The 26,073-nt window shown below is 42.9% G+C and overlaps 1 protein-coding gene across 2 annotated transcripts in view; it reads left to right on the top strand.

Annotated features, from left to right (window-relative positions):
• MYZAP (myocardial zonula adherens protein) overlaps positions 1–23,596 on the top strand; it is a 92,091-nt gene extending 68,495 nt beyond the window's left edge. For both annotated transcript variants that reach the window (XM_054716197.1, XM_008143183.3), the window contains 3 exons: positions 2,320–2,403; positions 14,513–14,613; positions 23,015–23,596. In XM_054716197.1, coding sequence (XP_054572172.1) covers positions 2,320–2,403; positions 14,513–14,613; positions 23,015–23,114 — 285 coding nt within the window. In that variant the 3' untranslated portion in view covers positions 23,115–23,596. The remainder of the gene's footprint in view (positions 1–2,319; positions 2,404–14,512; positions 14,614–23,014) is intronic.
• Positions 23,597–26,073: the final 2,477 nt, after the last annotated feature.

Raw genomic sequence — 26,073 nt, 5'->3', positions numbered from 1 at the left:
GGTAGAGTAGCTTTGTGTGGTAGGTGTCCTATAGGGTCCAGTGGCTCAGCCTCCCCAGTTACCTGAGGTGGATACTCTTGGTGCACCCCTTTGTGGACTGTGTGTACAGCCTTGTTGTAGTTAAGTCTTGATTGTTGTTGGTATCACTGGGAGGAATTGACCTCCAGGCCAATTGGCTGTGAGGATCAGCTGTGTCTACACCGGGAGAACTTCTGTGATGGAGACAGGCTTATGAGACAAGACTTGCAAAATTGCAAAAGCCTCTGTGCTCAGTTTGGATGGGGCGGAGTCTCAGGGCGGAGCAGACAACCTTGGCTTCCCGTCAGCCCTGCCCTATGAGGCCCCTGGGTCTCAGTGTCCCTTGGTAATCACTGCAAGCACCTCTGAGAGAAAGCCACCCTCGAGTTTTGCCCACTGTCAGACAGTCCAGTTTCTCCCCAAATGAGTCTGGGTTCCCAGAAACTCACCCGAAACTGGAGTTCAGCACAGTTGGGAGCTTCCGTCTCCCTCTTGCTTTAGAAAGCCAGCTGCGCACTCAGCTGCCCGTGCACTCAGCAGTCAGTCCTCTATGCGTGTGCGCACCTCTGGACCTCTGCTTTCCGCAGCTCCCCTGAGTCTCAGTATGCTTTCTCTTTTCCTGACAGTCCAGATTCACCCCGAATGAGTCTGGTTTCCCAGAGTCTCACCTGGGACTGGAGTTCAGCGCAGTCGGGAGCTTTCGTCTCCCTCCCAGTTTAGAAAGCCAGTCGCTCACTCATCTGCCTGTGCACTCAGCCGCCCGTCCTCTCCATGTGCGCGTCTCCATACCTCAGCCTTTTGCAGCTCCTCTGAGTCTCAATGTGCTTTCCTCTTTCCTTCTAGTTGTAGAATTTCCACTCAGCCAGCTTTCCTGTGTTTCTGGATGGTGTCCGTTTTGTCTTTTAGTTGTAGTTTTGATATTGTTGTGCGAGGCAGCAGTTTAGGTGTTTACCTATGCCGCCATCTTGGTTTCTCTCTGCACCATGGTTTATTTAACCAGCCACTGAATGATAGAGTTTTGTTTTCTAAAAAAACAAATCCTGTTTAAGTCATTTCATATTTTGGCCAATATGTCTTCAATATCTATTTTTAGAAGTGGAATTGCTGCCCTGGCTGGTGTGTTCCGTGGTTAGAGTGTTGGCCCGCACACCGAAGGGTCACAGGTTCAATTCTGGTCAAGGGCACATACCTGGGTTGCAAGTTTGATCCCAGGCCCCTGTCTGGGTATGTGTGGGAGGCAACCAATCCATGTGTTTCTCTCACATCGATGTTTCTCTCTCTCTCTCTCTCTCTCTCTCTCTCTTTCTCTCTCCCTTTCCCCTCCTTCTCTCCGTTTCACTCTCTCTAAAAAAAATCAATGGAAAAAATATCCTCAGTGAGGATTAACAAAAAAAGAAAGAAAGAAAGAAAAGGAAGGAAGGAAGGAAGAGAAGGAAGGAAGGAAGGAATCAAATTGTTGAGTCAAAGGGTAGATGCAATTATATTTTTGAATTTTTTATAGGAATTGTGTCATTTTGCATTGAGAGGGATTTTAAAAACGATTTTGCAAATTTTCAAATTTAATATACAAGATTGTTTGAAAATTAGTGCAGTCTTCAAAATCATGAGTTACTTAATGAACCTACATGCTATTCCCACTAGTTTCTGAGACACGGCCTGGTACACAGTACCCTGGTTCATGCTTTAGGGCATCTGTGGTTTGTCTATGGAGACATGATATGTGAAAGAAGAGCAAAGAGGAGTCCAAGAGAGAATATCAGTATTAAAAAGCAAAGGTGAAAGCCCAGCTCAAGCCTGTCTCTGCTCACCCCAGGCTGCAGGAGTCCCCAGTCCTCTGAGCTTCACTAGCGGTTTGAGTGGCAGTTACCCTTTCCCCAGATCAAAATTTTTGACACCTGGTTGAGCAAATATGAAGCACTAACCGGAATAACAGAGCTGCATGTTTGATATGCCGGATACCTCATATATTTAAACTGAAGAGTTTATGTAGAGTTGAATCTGCATTTCCCGAAGCATGTTCTGTGGGATGGTAATAAGGGTTACACAGAAAAATCAGTGTGACTAGGTTAGGTTACACACACCTAATGACATGGGACTCCAAAATCATGTCTGATGTCCCAGGCTTACCTGGGCGTGGAATTCCCTTTACACGGAACTTCTCATGTTCATACTGTTCCATGGAACACGCAGAACCAATGTGTAGGTCTTGTTTAAATGAAAACCAAAAGCATTTCTTCCAGTGGGTTAACTTGTACAATTCTGTATTTTTTACTAACAATCTTCAATTTGTTTTCTTTCCAGATTGAATCATTAAAGAAAAAGGTGCAACAGAAGCAGCTCTTAATATTGCAGCTTTTAGAAAAGATATCTTTCTTAGAAGGAGAGGTAAGAAGCTGTTTCTTTAAGCTGGTGTGTCTTCCCTACCATTACATTTTATGTTGCTGAGCCTACCATCGACACTTAATTAAAAATATGGCTACTTCCTGGCCTTATAAAATGGATTGAAGGTTAACTGCCAGCACTGAAAATGAGCTTCTGACAGCTAGTTTTTCTTTGCCACTTGGCTCTCCTCAGCCCCGCCTGCCGCTCACCTCTGATGTAGGGTCTCATTTTTCTTGTTCAAGAATTTCCTTAGCAAGCCTGATAAGCTTTTGATTAATACTGATCATTTCCCATGCTTGTATAGTGCTTCATAATTTGCAAAGTATTTTCGCATACATTCCTCACACGATTCTCTCCGCAGCTCTAAGCAAGGTAAGAGCAGGATTGTTATCTTTGTATTAACCAACGTTTATTTTTTTAAAAACATCTTTTTATTGATTTCAGAGAGGAAGGGATAGGGAGAGAGAGATAGAAAAATCAATCATGAGAGAGAATCATTGATTGGCTGCGTCCTGCACACCCCCTATTGGGGATCAAGCCCGAAACCCAGGCATGTGCCCTTGACTGGAATCAAACCCAGGACTCTTCAGTCTGTAGGCTGACGCTCTATCCACTGAGCCAAATCGGCTAGGGCTTAACCAGTTTTTAAAGAAGAAGCACAGGAAAGGCAGGTGCTTCGCTCAGGATCACCCAGCTCAGTAATGCCAGGGCCCGGTGGAGAGATGGGCTCTTAATCCAATGTTCTTCTAGGAAACTAAGTCAACACATTTTAGCAGTGACTTAATTTCACCTGCAACTTTAAAACTATTTAGTACTCTTGACTTTCTGGCTTGAAAGTCATTTTGGAGTTTTATATAAGTTCCAGAGAAGGAAATTATTGAGTTGGAAAAAAAAAATTGAGGGCTTAGGTATTAACTGGAGGAGAAGCCAAAATCTATTTGCTCTGAAGGGTATGTATTAAGAGCTTGGCATTGAGCCTCTTCCTTCTGAACCTCCATGAATCTCGCCTTGTCTGACTCTTCATTATAGTCTTTCCCTTGGGGACAGTCCAGGAGAGAAGGATGAAGTAAGGGGCCAGAAAAGAAGAGGCGTTTATTAAGCACCTCGTACTCATTGGGCACTGTTAATGACTTTCTATATCCTCTGTATAACATTGACGTTCGGTGGGATCAGACTTCGGCTTCCTATTGGCTGGGGAAAGTTTCTTATAAAATGCGAATGTTAACTGCATCTACGTGTGTGTGTAACTGTGCAGCGAGATGCATAGAGCATGCCTGGCAGGTACTGAGCACTTGTTAACCTGTAACTTGTTAGTGTTGTTCTCTCTTTATTGAGAGGATGCCCAGTGAGTTAGATTATTCTCCCCCATTTTATAGAAGTGGAAATTGAGGTGTAGGTGCATGAAGGAACATGCCCAATGTGGCGGAGGAGATGGGTAAGCCTGGATTCAAAGCCTGAGCTCTTAACCAGTATGTTTGTCGGGGTGGCGAGCTGGGACTTCATTTACTCTGTTTTGGAGGGACTGCCTACAAAAGTCATAACCAGCCGTCCCTTAGTGCCCATGGGGTCCTGGTAGCAGATTCGAGGCTCAAGAATCTCAGTGTCAATAGATACTTGCCCCGTGCCATTCCTGTCTCCTTCTCCGCAGTCACTGAGTCCAGCTCCGGCCCTGTGAATGGGGATTTCTGTTGTGAAGGCTGCCCTCTGAAATTAGAGCTCCCGTGAGGGGAATCACACCGTGCCCAGTGAGAGTCAGAGAGTGAGTGTCGCAGTGGAAGCTCATGGGTCTAGAGAGAGGGTGGTTACAGGAGAGAAGAGAGAGATGCAGACAGGAGAGACCGTGCCCAGCAGCCCTGGCTGGGCTACTCAAGCCAGCTATCCTCCTGGAGGTTATGAAGTGTCCTCGGGGATACTGTGCATGGAGAAGGCCACACACACATTTGTGTTCTGTTTAATGCTTGATTTCTTCAACGCATCTCCTTTCCTAATTTGGATTGTCTGGACTCTGAGATGTGGATGTCAGCTCACCAGTTTCTTTGGGAGGTGATCCCAGGAAGCCCCAGTGGGGGAGTGGGGCAGTGAGACAGGGAGGGGCCTAAAGCCAGTCCTGGGGGCCTTATTGAGGAGGTACTACTGTGGGGTCTCTAGGAGATGTTCCCCTGGCTCTGTATTATCCTTCCCCAAAGTTCAGGAAGCTGGGCCTTTATCCACTCACTCCCGCCAGCCACTGGTTGAGGCCTGCGCCTGGGGGGTGGAGGGGAAGGGTTGTGGCAGCTCTGCCCTGGGCAGAGAGGATGGGACTCTGGAGGCCAGAGGAAGCCGCAGGTAAAGCGTCCCAGTGGTGTGTCAGGAAATGGGGAGTGTCCAGAGGATACCGATGGGGCTGGCAGTGACTGCTGTGTGTATCTAATAAGCAAGACTGTGAGAACCAGTGTTTCTTGAGCATTTAAAGACTGGTTATAAATTGAATAGATGAAATTCCCTTAACCTACCGTATTTTCCGGCGTATAAGACTACTGGGCGTATAAGATGACCCCCAACTTTTCCAGTTAAAATATAGAGTTTGGGATATACCCACCCTATAAGATGACACCCGGCGTATAAGACGACCCCTGACTTTTGAGATTTTCCTGGGTTAAAAAGTCGTCTTATATGCCGGAAAATACGGTACTTAAATTCCACTACAAAGTTAGTATGGCTAATTCCTTTGGACCACTTCAAACATCCCCCGTAAACAGTAGACAAAAATGTGTACGTAATAAGTTAATGACAAAACTGAATAATACATTTACATTCTAACCTATTCTAAAATTTTAAATATTACTAGTTTATTTCTTCAATGTTTCTGTTCTTGCTTTTTCTCGCTTGTAAAGGTGATTGTTTTACTTATTTCTGTGTTTTCTTAGACTTAACATCATTTGGGCACTTTACAGACAGGAGCAGTGACCTCTCAGATCCAAAGGAGATAGAATCCTTTTCTGAATAGCTAAGGAGAGAAGATGTGGGTGGGTACACACCACTGGGATGCTTTACCTGCTGATTCTTAGGTCACAGGACTAGGTGGCTTCAGGGTGATTCACACTCAGGACCCATTGTCATGGTGATGCATTGACCTGGTCATCAGCATTATTGGAAATGAATACATTCCTTATTACTATTCCACCATACGTAGTTGGACCATGTAGAGATTTCATCTCCTGGGACATGAGAGAGTGAGTCTGAGTACTTGGTTTTCCTCTCTCGGCTATGTGACTAGTTGAGCGTGTTACAGACACACTGCTGACTGTTGCTTCCTTGCTCATTGTGTGCGACCACTAATGCCATGGAATTGCTGCCCCTTTCTACCTGGTTGTATGACTCCCAAGGTCAACCAGTCTTTCCATGGGCCCTGATATGCTGGGATGACCTGACTTACAATTAATTCCTTTTGTTATTCTTTCCTCCTTAACATAGACATTTTATAAGCACACATATAATGAATACTCTGTAAAAGAAACTATACCACCTTAACTTAGTTTTAAAAATCTATGCAAATTGTCACATCTTATATTCGCCCTCTTTTTTTTTTTAATTAAAACTGTATTTTTGTACACTTTATATTAACTTTCCTTTTGAGTTACATTATGAACACAGGACATTTCTCAGACTCTTGTTTCCATAATAATTATTTCCTCCTCCGCCTCCTTGTTTTGTTGCTCAAATTGCCTCCACTCAGCTGGGGAGAGTTCTCCTACGTTAACTGCCTTGCCCAGGTGCAGGGTTCCTGATGACCTTGGAGTCGTTCTTGCTGCACAGGAACAACACAGTGTTCCAGACCCATCCTCGTTTCTGTCCTGTCCCAGGGTGGGACACTGGCTTGTCTCCAAGCAGCTCTGCTTCATTTTAGTGGAGAACTACATTGAAGAATAACTATCTGGCAATTTTTTTAGTCACAGGATTAGGGAAAATGCGTATCTTTTTAAGATCATGAGGTCACACCAATGTTCTCCAAATTTATCTAATTACATTGCTCTACAATACAGGGTTCTGTTGGGCACTAAGAATGTCTATTATGTTGATCTATTCTAATACCAGTAATTTTTATACTGTGACTTTTCACCCCATGCTTTAAACCATAATTTTGCTAAGGGTGGTGTTTCAGATCTCTTTGAAAAGTTTTGGTAAACAAATTTGGTAAGTTCCTATATTCTGTCTTATTAATAAAGTAGCTACTTTCTTTTAAGGGCCCAATGGCAGACACTGGAGTCAGACTGCCTAAGTTCAAATCTCAACTCTGCCACTTACTGCTCATGTGATCTTGAGCAAATTACTTAACTGCTCTGTGCCTTGGTTTGCTCATCTATAAATGGAAGTCCTCTCTTGGTATGGCATCCTCTCCACAGAGTTGTTACAGAGATTAAATTAGTTAATACTAAATGATTAGAAAAGTATATGTGTTTATTATTTCTTCGGTTATCTAGGTGTCATTGATATATATTTCTTCCTCCTCCTCTTCCTCTCTTCTTCCCCCTTCTTCTTTTAAATAGAGAAATATGGATAATTTTGGTGCCTGAAGTCATCATTTGTACTTACTGACGCTTATGCAATTCCCACCCCAACCAGATCCCCCCAAATTTGTCTAGCCTAGCCCCACTAGACTGCATTTTCATCAACTCATTCAAATCTTCCTGATACAAAAATATGCCCATTCTTTTTTCCAAACAAATTTTTATTTGCTCACCTCTTGAATAAGAAATATCCCATTTCCTACTTTTGATATAGAAGATATTCTCAAAATAAAATTCCAAGCATACATCTTCATTAGGTTGGTAAGCTTTCTGAAATTCTGCATAAATCCCATTTTATATATATATTTTTTCTGCTGGAAATCCTACATGTACAGCTGCATTTAAAAGTCAGAGGGAAGGATTCAAATGTCTTGGTTTGGTCCATCCTGCATTTAATGTGTACTGTGTGGTCCATAAACCTCTCCACATGTCTGTTGTGCATTCCTGGGACTCATTAACTTCCCCGTGTACTAGTGGGGCAGCAGCCCCAGGCATCAGGGCTCCATGCACGCACTTTATTGGACACACATTCTTGTTTAGTGTGTGTGCTACAGCCTCGCTGCTTGTTTCCCGGGCCTGAGAGAGCCGAGGGAGGTGGTGGCTGCCATGCATTTGTGACATAATTTCCAAAAGACTGCCAAAAGGTGCCATACCAGGTCTTTTCTTCCTGGAAGACACCCAGAGCCACTGGAGGGTATGCATTTCACATCTAAACACAAGGTGGTGGTATTTGAAAGCAGGAAAACCCTGGAACTTGATTCCAGATCCTAGAAGCAACCTCTTAAGCGCACAGGCCAGGCGGTAGGCAGTCTGAGCTGCTCTTGTCGGTCCAGTTTAGTGGTATTCTGCAAGACTGGGAGCAGCTGCAGGCAGTCTGTGTTTTCCTGTATTGGGTCCTGTCCATTTTATTTTTAAGTAGTTCTTAAATTTTCTACAACTTTCCTTGTACTACCCAGGTTCAGGCTCTCACCATCTTTTCTTTTTCCCTTGTCAACGTTAATATATATTAATTTATGTAAATAAACTGCACCTATTTAAAGTGCATAATGATGGATGTTAACTAGACTTACTATGGGGATCATTTAGCAACATATACAAAGATCGAATCATTATGTTGTATATCTGGAACTAATATGCTATATGTCATTATACTTTACTACAAAAATGAAGTGTATAATGCGATGGGTTTTGACAGTCATATATACCTGTGAAACCACCACCACAATCAAGAAAGAGAACATTCCCATCACTCCCCAGCCAGCTACTCTGTTTCCCTTGTCAATCTTTCTTGCTAGGCAATCACTTTTTTTTTTCCCCCCGAGGAGGGGACACTTTTGTCACTCTGACCTGTTTGCATTTTATGTAAGTGGAATCATATGGTATGTACTCTTTTGTGTCTGGCTTCTTTCACTCAGCATAATGATTTCAGATGTATTGCAGGGTGGTAGTCCATTGTATGAACATAGCACAATGTATTTATCCATTCACTTGTTGATAAACATCTGAGTTGTTTCCAGTTGGGCTATTTTGAATAAAGCTGCTATGAACATTACTGTACAAATCATTATGTGGACATGTTTTTTTTCTCCTGTGTAAATTCCTAGGTCAAATAACTGCGTTGTAGATGTAGGTTTAACTTTAGAAAAACTGTCAAACAGGTTGGTAAAGGGGTTGTAATATTTTATATTCCCACCAGCAGTTGGAGGGCTCCAGTTTCTGCACACCTGACTGGGTATTGTCAGTCTTTTTAATTTAGCCATTTTAGAGAGTATGTGTGGTATTTCAGTGATTTTTATTTGCATTTTGTGGTCACTAGGGATGCTGAGCATCTTTTAAAATGCTTATTGGCCATTTATATATCTAGTTTTTGAGGTGTCTGTTCAAACCTTTTGCCCATTATTTTATTGAGTCTTTAGTTTTCTTATTATTGTACTAGAGGCCCGGTGCACGAAATTCGTGCATGGGGGGAGGAGTGGGGAGTGTCCCTCAGGCCAGCCTCCACCCTCTCCAATCTGGGACCCCTCGAGGGATGTCCGACTGCCTGTTTAGGCCCGATCCCAGCTGGACATCCCTCTCACAATCCAGGACTGCTGGCTCCCAACCGCTTGCCTGCCTGCCTTCCTGATTGCCCCTAACTGCTTCTGCCTATCAGCTTGATCACCCCCTAACCACTCCCCTGCCAGCCTGATTGATGTGTAACTGCTCTCCTGCCAGAGTGTTTGCCCCTAACTGCCCTCCCCTTTAGGCCTGGTCACCCCTAACTGCCCTCCCCTGCAGGCCTTGTCCCCCCCAACTGCTCTCCCCTGCGGGCCTGGGTCCCACCCAACTGCCCTTCCCTGCAGGCCCGGTCACCCCCAACTTCCCTCCTCTGCTGGCCTGGTCACCCCTAACTGCCCTCCCCTGCAGGCTTGATTGCCCCCAACTGCCCTCCCTTGCAGTCCTGGTCCTCCCAACAGCCCTCCCCTGCTGGCCATCTTGTAGTGGCCATCTTGTGTCCACATGGGGGCAGGATCTTTGACCACATGGGGGCAGCCATATTGTGTGTTGAAGTGATGGTCAATCTGCATATTGCTCTTTTATTAGATAGGATAGAGGCCTGGTGCATGGGTGGGGGCCAGCTGGTTTACCCTGAAGGGTGTCCCAGATCAGGGTGGGGGTTCCTTTGGGGTGTGAGGCGGCCTGGGTGAAGGGCCTGTGGTGGTTTGCAGGCTGGCCATGCCCCCTGGAGACCCAAGCAGAGGCCCTGGTATCTGGAATTTATTTACCTTCTACAATTGAAACTTTGTAGCCCGGAGCGGAGCCAAGCCTCCTGCTCGCTCCGTGGCCGGCAGCCAATTCTTTTGGGGTTTGTGTATCTTCTATAATTGAAACTTTGTAGCCTGGAGCGGAGGCCTAGGCCTGGCCAGGGCTGCAGAAGCTTTGCTTCCTCCATTGCCGGGGGAAACCCAAGCCTCCCACTCTTTCCAGCTCAGTGGCTGCTGCCATTTCTGTTTGGATTTGTTTACCTTCTATAATTGAAACTTTGTAGTCTTGAGTGGAGGCTTAGGCCTGCAACAGCACGCGGAAAGCTTGGCTTCCTTTGTTACTGGGGAAACCCAAGCCTCTCTCCTGCTCTCTGTGGCTGTAGCCATCTTGGTTGGGTTTATTTGCATATTTGCTCCTGATTGGCTGGTGGACATGGCTTTGTGGGTGTAGCGGAGTTAGGGTCAATTTGCATATTACTCTTTTATTAGGTAGGATTAGGCGTACTTTGTATACTCTGGATTCCAGCTCTTTGTCAGATAAATGTATTGTGAACATTTCCTCTCATTCCATTTGCTTTATCACTTTCTGGATATATTTTGAAGGTATTTTTGTTTAGGTTTTTATTTTTTATAAAGTTCAATTTATCTTTTTTTTTCTTCTATGCCTTATGCTTTTTGCATTCTATGAAATCTTTAGATTTTCTCCTATGATTTCTTCTAAAAATTTCATAGTTTTTGCTTTTTAATTTAGATCCATGATCCTTTTGGAGTTCATTTTTGTGTTTTGTATGAAAGGATTGATGATTTCCCCCCACCCAGATACCCACCTGTTTCCTTTCAGTATCTCTTTAATTCTTGATACTGATAATCTGTGCCACCCTCCTTCCCTGCCCTCCCCCTCCTCTTCTTTGGTCAGTCTAGCTATTGGGTTACCAGCTTTGTTGATTCTTATTAAAAAAAAATTAAAATGGCTTTTAGTTTTATTTTCTTTATTGTCTTTTTCTATTTTATTTAGTTTTGCTCTGACATTCATTATTCCCTCCCTTCTAATTATTTTGGTACTAGAGGCCTGGTGCACGAAATTCGTGCACGGAGGGGGGGTTGTCCCTCAGCCCAGCCTGTACCCTCTCCAATATGGGACCCCCTTGAGGGATGTCCGACTGCCCCACACCCCAAGGGAACCCCCACCTGATTTGGGATGCCTTTCAGGGCAAACCAGCTGGCCCCCACCCCTGTACCAGGCCTCTATCCTATCTAATAAAAGAGTAATATGCAGATTGATCATCACTGCAACACATAATATAGCTGCCCCCATGTGGTCAAAGATCCTGCCCCCATGTGGACACAAGATGGCCACCACAAGATGGCCAGCAGGAGAGGGCAGTTGGGAGGCACCCGGCCTGCAAGGGAGGGCAGTTGAGAAGGACCAGGCCTGCAAGGGAGGGCAGTTGAGAGGGACCAGGCCTGCAAGGGAGGGCAGTTGGAGGTGATCAACCCTGCAGGAGAGGGCAGTTAGGGGTGACCAGGCCAGCAGAGGAGGGAAGTTGAGGGCAAACAGGCTGGCAGCAGAGTGGTTAGGGGGTGATCAGGCTGGCAGGCAGAAGTGGTTAGGGGAAATCAGGAAGGCAGGCAGGCAAGCAGTTGGGAGCCAGCAGTCCTGGATTGTGAGAGGGATGTCCGACTGCCCGTTTACCTTCTATAATTGAAACTTTGTAGCTTGAGTGGAGGCTTAGGCCTGACAAGGGCAGGCGGAAAGCTTGGCTTCCTCTGTTACCTAGGACACCTTGCTCTCTGTGGCTGTAGCCATCTTGGTTTGGATTAATTTGCATACTCGCTCTGATTGGATGGTGGGCGTCGCTTATGGGCATGGCTTGTTGGTGTGTTGGAGGTATGGTCAATTTGCATATTTGTCTATTATTAGATAGGATTACTTTGCTTTTCATTTTCTAGCTTCTTGAGGTGGACCTTAGGTCATTGGTTATAGACCTATCTTCTTTTTTAATGTAAGCCTTTAAAGTTATCACTGTCCCGTGAAGCTCTGCTTCAGCTACCATCCCACAAGCTTCGATATGATGTATTTTCATTATCATCCAGTTCAAAATATGTCCTAATTTTCTCTGAGAGTCTTCTGTGACCTATGCATTATTCAGAAGTGTGTTGTTTAACTTCCAAATAGTTGAGGGGTGTGTGTGTGTGTGTGTGTGTGTGTGTGTGTTTTGTTTTGTTTTAGATATCTTATAGTTTTTTATTTCTAATTTAATCATTATGGTCAGAGAACATGCTTTGTATGGTTTTAATTCTTTTAAATTTATTGAGACTTGTTTTATGACTCAACATATGGTTTCTCTTGGTTAAATATTGTGAAAAGAGTGTATCCTGCTGTTTTTGTGTGTGTTCTATAAATATCAATTAGATTTAGGTGGTTAATAATATTGCTTAGATTATTTATATTTTCCTGATTTTTGACATAATTGTCCTATCAATTGCTGAGAGGGGTTCTGAAATGTGCAACTATGGTTTTAGACCGTCCATTTCTTTCTTTAATCTGTTATTTTTGATGGCATGTATTTTGAAGCTCTATTAATAGGTACATACACATTTTTTATTGTTATGTCTTGGTGATGAATTAACATGTTCATTATTATGAAATGTTGGTCACTACCTTTGTTCATATTCTTTGTCTTGAAGTCTATTTTATCTGATATCAATATAGCCAGTCCTGCCCTCTTATGTTTAGCATTTGCATGGTATATATTTTTCATCTACTTATTTTCAACTGAACTATACCTCTATATTTAAAGTGCATCTCTTATAGACAATATGAAGTTGAGTCTTGCTTTTTTATACATTCTAATAGTCTCTGTCTTTTCATTGGAGTATATAGTTCATTGATATTTAATTATTCTGATATTGTTGGATTTAGGTCTACCATTTTATTATTTGTTTTTCATTCCCTTTGTTTTTGTTTGTTTTGCTTCCCATTTCCTTTTAATGATTTCAGTATTTTTTAGAATTCCATTTCAATTTATCAATTGGAATTTGCTGTGTGTCTTTTCTGTAATAGTGATTGCTCTAGGTATTAAAATATATATCATTAAGGGTTCCCAGTCCACTTAGAGGTAATATTGTACCACTTCATGTGAAATGTAGAAATTTTGCAATGATTTAGGTCCAATTACCCCTCCCTCTGCTGTTACAATTATTGTATGTATTGAATCTATATACATTATAAACTCACAATATATTGTTGTAATTTTTGTTTTAAAAATCATATGTATTTTAAAGAGATTAAGAGAAAATATAATGCAACCATAAAATGTTTATAATAGGAAATGCTTATATAAATGAAAATAACAAAGTACAAAAGTATTTATAATATAATCTATTTACATATGAAAGAACAGGGGAGAAGGAGGGCGGGGGAGCGAGAGAGAATGTTGATGTGCCCCTGGCAGGGAGCCAGCAGGGGTCTCCCATACTGAGTGTCAGGGGATAGATTCGGAGCCTGCAGGTCTGTCATGGCTTGTCAGCTGCTAGGGAATCTGGATTAAATTCCCTTCCTTTACACTTCCCATTTATTAGAAAGAATTCATGGCTCTTTACACCCTCCAGGAGTTTGTATCTGAGCATCCATTCAGAGCGGGCGCTTCTGAGCTGTAGCTCACATTCTTCCTCTCCAACAAACGAGCCTCTGTTTCCATAGAACTTTGAGACGTTTATGTGCTAACTAGTACCTTAGGATGGAGCCTCAGCTTCCACTCCAACTTAAAGAGAAGACAAATGCTGAAACTTCTTTTTCTAGTTATGCAAATAATATGTAAAGGCATTTATACATTTTTATTCAATAAATATGTATTGTGCATCTCTTACATGCCATGCTCTGAGGATATAACCAGTAAGATAGATATGGTCATTGCCACGTGAAAATTTAGACTATCATTATAGAAAATGAGTAGAACTTTTAAGTACACATCTAAAGATCTCAATATACAGAGATAACCACTGTTAACCACTTTCTGAATTTTTTGTGTAAGTTTTTGCCCATTAGATTTTAGGCACCATCATTTCATCTGTTTTCATTCCAATATCCTCAACTTTTTTTGCTCCTTTGTCCTTCATTTTCCCCATGAGGCAAATTTCCAATTCCCGAGCATGTGATCATCAACCTACGTAATGTTTGGCCCAGCCTTGAAAAAAAATAATTAGAATGCTAATTTCAATCCCAAAGAGCTTGTTCTATTTTATATGTTTGAGATTCTGAATTTTCCACACCTATGAAATACTAATTATTAAGTTATAGAGGTATTTCTCATTAAATTAAATTAATAGAGTTACTCATTTTATAGTTTAATAAGGGAGTATTAAAAGCTGAACTTACCTTATTTATAATTGTAAAAATGCACTAAATATCTAAATTCCCATCAATAAGTTAAATAAATAATGTACATCTATACAATGGAATGCTATGAATGCATTAAAAGAGTTTGTTGTTATAAAAAGAAAACTAATAAATGTGGAAAGGTATTCACAACAAATTGTTAAGTGAAAAACAGATTTAATATGTAGATCAGGATATTTTGTTTGTTTCCATTTATGTAAAATTGGATACATATGTATGTGCATGCACAGAAAGCTACTTGTAAGAATCCATTCTATGTATTTCTTCAATTCCTGCTGTATAAGAGATGCTTGATTAATACATTGTGATAGATGTCCATGTCATGGGGGAAAATCTGATAATACATGTAAATTATATCATGTATATTTGTGGGGGAACATATTTGCTTTACTAAAAATACTTTTTTTCTCCCGCATCTCTAGAATAATGAATTACAAAGCAAGTTGGATTACTTAATAGAAACCCAGCCCAAGACTGAAGTGGAAACCAGAGAGGTTGGAGTGGGCTGTGATCTTGTACCCAGGTATTTAGGAATTTCCTGTTTTTCTGACTCAAATTCTTCTTTGACTTAAAAAAATACTTTCTTGAGCTGTTATGATGAGAATTGCATTCTTTCTATCAAAAATATTTCTTCAAAGATAAGTGGTGACTGCTGAAGCATCTGAGTGGTTTCGGTGGGAGTTGCAGGAGGCGGGGGAGGGGGGACGGACATTGTTCAGGGGGGAGGGGAGGTAAAGGAGAGATCTGGGAGGCCACTTCAGGCAGAGATTGAGTGCTGCTATCAGTGAGTGCATTTCTTCCTTCTTCCTCTCTCCTTCCCTCCTCCTCCCCTCCCTCTCTCCTTCCCCCTCCCTCCCTCCTCTCCCTCTCTCCTTCCCCCTCCCTCTCTCCCTTCCCCTCCCTCCCTCATTCCCTCCTTCCCCTTCCTTCCTTCCTTCCTTCCTTCCTTCCTTCCTTCCTTCCTTCCTTCCTTCCTTCCTTCCTTCCTTCCTTCCTTCCTTCCTTCCTTCCTTCCTTCCTTCCACAGACATTGTGTCAGACAGTTATGACATGGAGAAGAATGAGATTTAGTTCCTGTCCCAGAGTGCAGCCTGGAAAGGGTGACAGATATTTGGTAGTGACTTACAACAGTGTGAGAGGGACCTGTGAGGGAGGGAGAGTCTAAATCTTGAACAAAATTCATCTGTGCCCCAGCACCATAACAGAGTATTGTCCACACTGAATCAGATTCATAAATAAATGATGTGCTTCAGTCATGAGCAGATAAACCATAGCCATAGCCTGTTGCATTCAGTTGCATTTCTGCGCTAGAGGACTGACACATTCAATGTTAAGCCCCACACGCCCATGCCTAGGTCTCGTCCTAGTAAGATTAGAGCCTGGGAACCTGTAACGACCCCACCGTCTCTAGGTGCTCACAACTGTGCTCGGCCCAAAGAGGACAGAAAACAAGCTGATAAGAAGGATGCTGATGACATGTGGCTTGTGACTTCGGTCACCAGGTCACATTTTTCCCATTTACATTGCTTGTTTTCTGGTAAAAGCAAGGCAAATTTCATCACTCCGATATGATTAATAGAAAACGTTTTTAAAAAAGAAAGACAAAAGGGGGAGAAGATTATGTAAATAGACCCCAGGTCTCATCCATGTGGGGTACAGAGTACATAATAAAAGTGTAGCCAAAAAGCACCCTGGCCAGGTAGCTCAGTTGGTTAGACCAACATCTCCATCTGCCAAGGTTTCGGGTTCCATCCCTGGTCAAGGCACATACAAGAATCAGCCAGTGGATACATAAACAAATGGAACAACAACGTCATGTCTCTCTCTCTCTCTCTCAAGTCAATAAATTAAGAAAAATTTTTAAAAAGGAATGATTGATCATATTCAGGAACTCCTTTTGAAATATAAATAGTTAGGCTATTTCCCTCCTTTTCATTTTTTAAGAACCAAGTGACTTAGTCCACTCTAATTGCCCACATAATAAATCTTGTTGGGCTAGGACAGGTCCAAAACCATGTCTGAAACCAATCAGTTGTTTGTTTTCTAATTCCCACATTTTGGCTTAAAACATGGTTTTCAATTTGTACGCCGGAGGGTAGCCCGAGGCAAACTTTTATGGCGAAGTCCTGAGACCACAACGCGGTTTTCATAATGGAAGTGCTGACAGACCTTTAACTTACGGCCACGGTGAACTTGGAAGCCACTTCAGTATCTGAAAGCAGCTTTTCCATAAATGTAGCATTTGGCCTCCCCCAGGATCCATCTTAGCACTTTAACTACCTGGGTCAATCAGCAGAGGAAATGAAAACTAGGTATCCACATTTCCGAAAAGGCAGAATAATATTTCATTCGTTTCCTCACAGGTATTTATTAAGTGCCTACTATGTGACAGGCACCTTGCCAGCCAGGGTGGTGAGGACCACGAGGTCTTTAGAGATAATTCGGGGCAGTCGTTTTCCACCTGTGCTTCTGGGAACCGCCACGCTCTGTGCTAGGGCTTTGGGGCGAGGACATTAGCCAGGAGCTGGCTTGTGGGGACCCCCTCCCCGCCACCACCATCACCGAAAGAAAACAAACCGAGAAGAACTCGGCTTTTAGTGTGTTTTATAGTTGGATTCCAAGTAAGATTTTGTTTGAATAAAGAGTTCTATGATCAAACACATTGGAAGCCCCTGTTCTAGCTTAATCCCCATGTTTTATAGACACCAAAACTGAGGCCCAGAGAGATAACGTGATGACTGGAAGCCACATAGCCAGGATTAGAACCAGGCTTTCTGAGTCCTGGTGTGGTACATTTGTGGTTTTAAAATAATAAATAGAGTCACTAAATTGTGTTGTGTATGTTCCAACAAAATTCCTGGTTCTTATTTGGACTTCAGACTTGCATCTAACCAATACAAGATTCATGGTGTTTTCCAGAATATTTTACTAACAGGCTCCTCCACAGTGTTTTAGATCAACGAAAGTACTGAGTTATGCCTCAGGGATGTGCAGGGTTTGGTTCTTACTCCCTGTTCTTCTCCCACAAAGGACTCGGCAGTGTGGTCCAGCTGGGGACCTCGGGCTGCAGGTGTGCCCTGCCCAGCCAACTGTCAGCTGAGCACTGCCTTGGGAAAGTTACGTAATCTCTCTTAAGCCTCAGTGATTTCCACCTTAAAATGGGAGTGACGATGGCAATATCAGATCTCAGAGGGTTGCTAAAAGGATTACATGAAAACATGAGTATAAAGTGTTTAGCATGGTAACTAGACCTAAATTAAGCACTTCCTAAATAATAGCTATTATTACTATTAAACCAAGTAAAATCTCTGACTTTACATGTAAGACGTTTATCAAATATAAATGAATTTGAGTGTTCTAAGACAATGTATCCAACTTAATTCTTATTGGTGGTTATTAATGATCTTGTTAAATGTATTAATAGCTTATTCAAGTGTGTAGTGCTTTAGTATGCAGTGAGCTCCTCAGTTAAACCATCAGTGGTCTGAAACCCTCTAGACAGGCCCAGTGGTTGAAGAGCCTCTGTTAGCTGAGACATCAGAGTGGCCCCAGTGTGTCCCAGACCCCGGCACAAAATCTCACTGTAGAGTAGCCCTACAACTCATTTCTCTTTACACCTGCAAGGGCTATAGCTGTGCTATGGCTAATAGCATCTGTCTATTAGAGCTGTTCTATATTTGTGTACTGCTGAAAAGAATTGAAATCAGCCTTTTCCTTACTTACAGAGCCATCAATCCCCTTTTATCATCCCCCCACTTCCCCTCTACACACACATTTCCCCCATCACTGCCAACACTGGATAGCCTACTGACAGGGATGCTAGGGTGCCATCCCCTGGTCTAACATTTATTTCATGACTGAATGAATGAAAGAAATACACCAAGTGGGGTCTTAGGCAGCTGATCTGTATTATATTATGATCCTATATAATAAAGAGCTAATATGCTAATTAGACCGAACAGCAGAACAACCGTCCGGACGACCTTCCGGACGAAGCTGGGGCTGCGAGGGCCAGGCCCCTTGCAGGAATTTTGTGCATCAGGCCTCTAGTTTAGTTAATTAAGGACTTGGAAAAACATTTCTTGCTTATATTTTGCCTCTTTGTTATTATTATCTCTCTCCCCCCCACTAGAATGTAAGCTTCATGAGGGCAGGGATTTTCATCCATTACACTAACTGCAGTCTCTCTGGGACCCACTTAGACTAGTACTTCACACATAATAGGCACGTATATCTGTTGATTGGAGCCATCCCTCTGTAGCATTTGATAGTCCTTCTTAGCAGAAGAATGTCTGCTTCTTACCCTTGGAGGACTTTCCTCTCTTGGTTCTCTCCTACCTCCCTGGCCTGTCCGTCATGTTTTTTGATGGATCCTCTTTTTCCTCTAAGATCTCACTGTAGGAACTCCTCATGGTTCTAGCTTGGTTACAGTAGTTCCTACAAAGATGACATCCAGTCTCCTGGCTTTACCCTGTGGCTGAGCCATGAAGTAATTGAATCTCTCTGTCTTGCATACAAGTCTTCATTTCCTGCTGCTTGCAGGACGCTCCCAGCTCGTGTCTGCTTGATCTTCATACCCCGGGATCCATCACGGAGCCAGTCAGTCTCTCTATCAAAGTCAGTTTCTCTTAGTGGGGTTGAATACTTGCTGGAAGTTAAATCTGGGGTTAGGTCCTGGATCTGCCTCCTCTTTCTACATCCACAGCTGTGCAAGTCAGTTTTCTCACCTAGAATAGCAAGATAGTAATTCCCTCAGAAGCTTGCTGAGATGAGTAAGAGAGAGACATAGGGTCCCCAATGCAGTGACCACATTTGCATATTTTCTTTTGCTGCCACTGCTTTCCCAGTTACCTAAGCTCAATGTACTGCAGTCACCTTTGAGATACGATTGTTTGCTCCTAGACTCACTCACTCATACAGTGCTTGTCTTTTTCCTTCATGACTTGCTTCATATCTTCCTTTTCCCACTGCCTGAGGTTAGTTAGTGTCATGTCTAATCTCTCAACCTCCTGGCTCTTCTCTTCAAATCCGTCCCCTCCTTCATCTAATCTCTGCTACACAAATTCCTGGACAGCAAGGATCTCTTAATGGAGCAAGGAGAAGAGGAAGAAGCGAGAAGGTACTCAGTATGATTTCAGGGGCTTTTAAACTCTTATTTTTAAAATAAAAGATTGAACCAGTTTATTTGAAAGGTTTGATGTATGCTAATTAAAGCCATGGGGAGCAATTTCAGGTCAGCTAACCTTAGTTCACAGAGAAAAGTGAAAACAAAAATAACAAAAGAAAAGAGGCCTCTTAATCCTGCCCCAAGTAAAACCTGGTTTCCAGCAAACTCATAAATTATGTCTTAATAGGTACAATTTAATGAAAAATATTCCCTGTGGTCATAAGTGCCGAGCACACAGTAAGCACTTTAAAATGCCCACATTTTCAAATTTCTGTTGCAGAGACCAGAACACAAAGTAGCTTTTGTCAAAACTTTAGTTGCTGATTCTGCTATCATTCCCCCAGGGGAATTTCCTCTTTATGGATTTATAATGGTTAACAATAGCCTTAATGTGTTAAAGAAAATGGTTAAATTTCAGTTATATGGTTGAAAAATTATTTATGTTCTTAAATCTTATTGTTTCCTAGTGATCAACTGAATAAAATACCTTACTCTCCTGGGTTGGGCTGTATGAGCCTGTTTTTGAAACCCGGAAGGTCCACCTTTATAAATATTTCTGCACTTTATGGCTTTTAGGATATTGTCACCAGAGACCATTTCTGTTTTAAGGAATTTTCACAGTGGTTGGCAAAAATTGCCATCTGGCTTCTGCCCCTGGCACTCCACGAACCTGCCTGGTGAGGTCACTGCGGACCCCTGGGTTGCCAGATCCTGTGGCTTCCTCAGTGTGGCAGGTGACACTCTGAGCATCCTTCTCAGCATCCTTCATCCTCTGGTTCCCTCTGTCACCTGCATGTGGAGTGAGGGCTCTGTGCCTGGCCTGAGTGAGCTTCTGGGGCCATGAAGATGAGTGAGATGCAGTTTTCACCCTTCAAGAACTGACACCCAGCAGAGGAGACAAATGCATAGACCAGAGGGTGCAATGGGGGTGCTCCCAGTGGTGTGTCAGAAGCCTGTGTGACAGGCCTTTTCAGGGTGTTACGGTGAGAGTAAGGCGGAGGACTTGGAAAGGACATATTGAATCAATTGGGGAGAGACATGTGAAGTTTAAAATCCAGCCCCCCCCCCCCCCCCCCCCCCAAGGCCCCAAGCTTCTAATAGACTTCATTAAGGAACTGTCTCCCTACTACTCTTTAGTTGAAAATCACTGCAAGGCAATGGGAGGTGTTAGTGTTGGGAAAGTTTAGCAGAAGTGAACCTTTGGGAAGCAGGAAATTGAGCAGCGCTGCTCAAGGGAACTGTGAACCGAACGGATGAAGAAAGGAAGGATCATTTCTATCACTGGTGGGGGGAGTCGGGGAAATTGTCATATGGGAGGTGCTGCCTGGTTTGAGTCTTGAAATACAGGCAGGAATTCATCAGATCGATCTTATTAGGGAAACACTCAAGGTGGAGGGGACAGCATGAGGTTGCAGAGAGGTGGGCCGCAGTGCAGTGAATAGTGAGAATTGTGTGTTGGTTTGCAAGGCCAGCCAGGAGATAAAACAGGAGATGGTGGAGGACCTTTGGACCAGACAGAGGAGTTGGACTTCACCCAGGAAGTAATGGGGAGACTTTGGAGAATTTTAACAACAATAATATGCTCTGTTGTCCTTTTAGGAAGATGTCCTTGACAGCAAATGGATAGTAAATTCGGGGAGGTGGAGTCAGGGAGACCATTTAGGATACGGTTCCAAAATTCAAAGATAAAGTATGAGAGCCTGAACTAAGGCAGTGGCTGAGGGGATAGAGAAGAGCGATCACAAAACAGTACTTTAGATTCCATACCACTTGGTGAGTAATTGTACATGAAAAGGTAGGGGAAAGGGAGTTGAGTCTTATATCTCATATACACAATTGGTCATTGCAATAGTCAGGATAAAAAATGTAGCAGCTGTAACAAACAGCCCAGAGATATTGGGGGCTGAGCACAGTAAAGGTTGATTTCTCACCACAATCTAAGGCAGGTTGGCATGGGCCTTGCTCCACACAGCCATCCAGGAACCCAGGATTCTCCTGTCTAGTGACTCTGCCTGGGCTTTGGAGTCCTCTTTGGGTCCTCTACTGTATCCTCTGCATGAAAGGAAAGAGAGAAATCAGAAAATTATGTAGAAGGTTTTTATAGGCTAAACCTGGAAGCAATGTACAGTTGACTACTGAATAATGCAGGAATTAGGAGCACCAGTCCCCACACAGTCAAAAATTTGACTATAATAAGTAGGCCCTTAGCATACATGGATTTCCAACTGCAGACAGAAAAAACCATTGACCCTTGAAGGACACAGGTTTGAACTGTGTGGGCCCACTTATATGCAGATTTTTAAAATCTGTGTAATCCTCTTATGAGTGGACCTGCGCAGTTCAAATCCATGTTCTTCAAGGGTCAACTGTAAATGATTTCTGCTCATTTAGTTACATGGTCCACCGAATTGCAAGGTAGGCTGGGAAATGTAGTTGTATTATGTGTCCAGGAGGAAAAAAATAAGAGATATGGCTCCATCTTAGACACTAAATCCTATAAAATCTGCTTCCCACATATTTCCCTAACTTTTCCTTGCTACTTTACCTCCAGTGCTACTGTTAGAATTCATTCTCATGATCACCTCCTAAATAGCAAAAATCTCCTAACTAACCCTCTGCCTCCAGACTGACCCCTCAGCAGTCAACCTTCAGCAGTACCAAGGTATCTTGCTGGAATAAAAATATGAGCACATCATTCCCCCCCCAACCTCCTTGAAAGCCTTTGGTGACTCTCTGTCCCCTTCTGAACTCCTTAGGGGGGCACAAAGGGCCCTTCTCCACCACGTCTCGGCTTTGCCTACTTTCCATTTTGAAGTCTTTGCTCCAGTTAAACCAAGCGTGTCTCCTTTCGCACCTGCGGCCTTCGTGTCCACCCTTCCTTGCCTTGGCACATACTGTTTCTTCTGCCTGGAATTCCCGTCTCATCCTTGCCCATTTGAGGAATGCCTGAGAATCCTCCAGGATTCACCTTCCCTGTGCGGATTTCCAGATGCCCTCCTAGTGATGCTAGCTTGTTCTGCCCTCAGTTTGCCCATAATCTCTTAATTTCTCAGGGTCCTGGCTGGAAGGGAATATTGAAGAAACTTGAATGAAGGGACTATTTGTAAAGACTTGGACACTTTTAAGGAAAATAAGCAAAGGACAGTGGCAGAGTCTGGGCCTAAAGAGGCAGGGTGAAAGCCAGTGGAAGAGACAGAGGGTAGGGCTGTACCTGTGGCCTTTGCCAGAGGAGTATAGCCACCTGCCACCTGCCACCTGGCCAGGAGGGAACAAATGTTCTGACCTCTCTGTCCTCCTGTTTTCTCATCTCCCACTATCATGTCCCAATTGGTCAAATGACCCAATAAACAATGAGGGAGTCCATTGATGCTGACCTTCAGATCAGCTTCCCAGGGCTGAGAATGAGTGGGGAAGGGGGAAAGTAGATCTGAGTGGGCAAATGGAGCTCTTTACGTCTCTATTAGAGTCGAGCCCAATACATAATCTTAAAATGATTTATGTACGTATCTTTCCCACCGAATTATGAGTTCCTTCAATGCATGTTTTATATTTTTCTAAATCATGGATGTCTTGCACGTGCTAAACCTGTACAGTCTGCTACAAATAATGGTCCCTTTTGTAGCATTTAAATGAAATATTCAACTGCATTATTACAGTCTATTTTTAAGTGTCGAAAAGCTATTTCCTAGAGTTGACTTACCCAAGAGCGTGGAGAGTTTTGTTTCATCTTCCTGACCAGCCTTTTCTCATTTCTCAGTGAAGCACATCGGACCCGTGAAGTCTCCGCAGTGCCTTCCAGGAACTATGCCCCATACGCACGAGTCCTGGAGTTAACCATGAAGAAAACTCTGACTTAGGCCCTCAGAGACTTGCACTTTTTATAGATGGACAAAGGCCCTGGGACCCGATGGCTCGAAGTCTGGAAAGGGTGACTGTTGCTTCTTCGTATATGCAGTTTAAGCCAGAATGGAAATTGCTGCGGTTCTGATCCATTTCATAAGATGTGAAGGAAAGTGGAGGTGGAGGGGGAGGGCAGGAGAGAGGTTTACAAGGTCATATTTCAAACACCCAACCAGCCTATTCTGCTGTCCTGGGCCATTGTTAGTTTTCCATGTAGTATACGCTGAAGTCCTGTCAGAAGAATTCCCTCACAATCTATTTTGTTTTACTAGACTTCATTTGGGAGGAAAAAGGGCATTCATTTGAAATTTCATGCTATTTCGTCCAGGACCATTTGTTACGCATGAAGGCTTTGTTTACCCGTAAAAGTATTAGAGGCAGTATTTCTCTGGAACAGAGAAGTCTGCCCACAAGAGCATGGGCACCCGGGGAACTTTATGGGGAGTGTGGGGTGTGGGGTGGGGGGTGGATTGTTCCCAGCACAAGTGCGGTCGGTCTCCTCTCGGTTGTGTGCAGCGTTGAGGGAGCCCTTGGAGATGGTCCTCGTGCGGACAGACATGCTTCATTCTGACCTGCCGATCCCTTGGTTTGATCTGTGCCTTATGCCTCTGCGGAGCCAGCTGAAATCACTGTATTTATTCGACCTGTGATTTTTTTTCTTTCTCATTTTAACTGAAAGAGAATTTTGTATGTTGTGGAAATTTAATCATGTCATGTTTTCAGTATTGATTGGTGTTTTTGTTAAACGAATGAGTAATTTGTTCATGCATGCTCTACTCTGATATTATAATTACCCGTGTCACATCTGTTTAATAAATGCCGTATATTTTGTTCTACTGATGTCGTCTCTGTGTTTCACCCATGACCATGGACTAGGGGTCGAGAGTGGATTCAGACTCTGGAGTGGGTGTTAAGGTCAGGGCATGGTGAGCTTTCAATTAGCATAATCCATAGAAGCACTTATGAACCATAAGGTGTGTGTGTGTGTGTGTGTGTGTGTGTGTTTAAACTTTGAAACTTAACTAGTTAACTCTCCTTCTGAAAAGAATAAAATACATGGTTATAAAATACAAAAGTAGTTTTTACTTTAAAAAATCACCCTCCCTTTTGCCCAATTCCCCTCTGCTCTTACTTCCCTACTTCAAAAAAATAAAGCACCCAAGAAATAAAGCAAAGGAACTCAGTTGGGTAAATCCCTGTGAATCAGGATAGTGTAAAAAGGAAAATGTGCATCTTGAAGCCAAACTGGTATTTAAATTATGATTGTAGGACCTCGGGCAGTCATCAAAGCCTCATCTTCTAAGAACCTGGAATAATCACTCCTACCCGGTAGGCTGACGTGAGTGCCAAACGAGGTGTTCACACAGAGGCAGTGGCCGGCGCTGAGCGCAGGAACAATTCTTCATTCTGAAGGTTTGTTTTAAGGCTCTGCTGCCTCCCGGTTCCCCTCATGGGGAGGTCCCAGCCGTGAGAAACCATGCCCAGAAAAGGAGCATCTCGGACAAAGGCAGCCCTTGGGACAGGAGAGAGAAGCTGGACTTGGAGTGGCAGAGGGACCTGGGAGCCCCATGCCTCTAGAGAAGCTGGTCGGGCAGCCATTTCTAAATGAAATGCAATGCAGGGAAGAATGAGAGTTTTAACGGGAGCAAGGCAGAAGGGAACACTGCTCCGTGAGCACCGCCACATCCCCTCCTCTCTCGTTCCTAAACAAGAAAGAAAAAAGGGGAAAAATTTAGTGGATAATTTTACATTCAAAGACTACAATGGATCATTCTATAGCATTAAAGGTGGTCTCTATCTGGGGCCTTTGTGTTTTTTTTATCCTCATCCTAGGTTATGTTTATTGATTTTATTTATTTGTTGTTGTTGTTTTGTTTTTTTTTTTTAGAGAGAGAGAGAGAGAGAGAGAGAGAGAGAGAGAGAGAAACATTGATGTGAGAAAGAAACATCAATTGGCTGCCTCCCTTACATGCCCCAACTGAGGATGGAACCCATAACTTAGATATATGCCCTGACTGGGAATCAAACCTGCAACCTTTTTTTTTTTTTTGGTGTATGGGATGACACTCCAAACAACTGAGTCATCTGGCCAGGGCTGGGGCTTTTGTATTTTTAAATATATCTTTAACATATAGAGAATTCTGAACATTATTTGATCTGTTCAGAAAGACAAAGTGAGTTCCTGAGCAGTATAGACTGAAATAAAGAAATAGAGATGACCCTTCTTGATCCTTTGTCAACATTAACTCTGGTGACCCCTGACCCACTACCTGAAAGAGTTGAACTCTTCATCTCCTCCTGAGCACTGGTCACGTGTAGAACTGGCAAAATGAACTCTAACATGACATGGTAAACTTACTCTATTGAAATGAAAAACAGCAGTATATATAACTTAAAAAAAAGATAACATCCTATACTATATTATTCCTGTTAATACTTTTATTCTAGTTCTTCCAGATTTCCTTACACCCACACACACCATTTATTTTGTTTTGTTCTTAAATATGCTCCTATTCTGAGATGCAGAATGTGCTCAGCCACTTAGTGTGTGCCTTGGGCAAGTCATAGAATCCCTTCAAACCCCTGTAAAATGGGGACAGTGACAGTTCTTTCCTAAGTGGGGTTGGTGTGATGATTAAGCAAGTTAACATCTGTGAGGTTCTTAGAATAGTGCTTGGCATATAGCAAGCACCCAATAAATGCCGCCTCTTACCATTGCATACTTTTGTAACTACTTTTCACTTATGATAATTCTATGTATCTACACCATTGTTTCTTATAATTAATTGGATTCCAATTTATTAATGTTCTATGATTCACTTGACCTATTCCTTATTTTTGGAATTTTGCTCCCTTTGAACAATCTTCTGATGAACCATCCTGTACAATATGTATTTCTACATTTGCCTAATTATT

The sequence above is a fragment of the Eptesicus fuscus genome, chromosome 5 (assembly GCF_027574615.1).
Source record: "Eptesicus fuscus isolate TK198812 chromosome 5, DD_ASM_mEF_20220401, whole genome shotgun sequence".
Lineage (NCBI taxonomy): Eukaryota > Metazoa > Chordata > Mammalia > Chiroptera > Vespertilionidae > Eptesicus > Eptesicus fuscus.
Note: the sequence above shows the minus strand (reverse complement) of the source record. Positions and strands in the feature narration are given on the sequence as shown.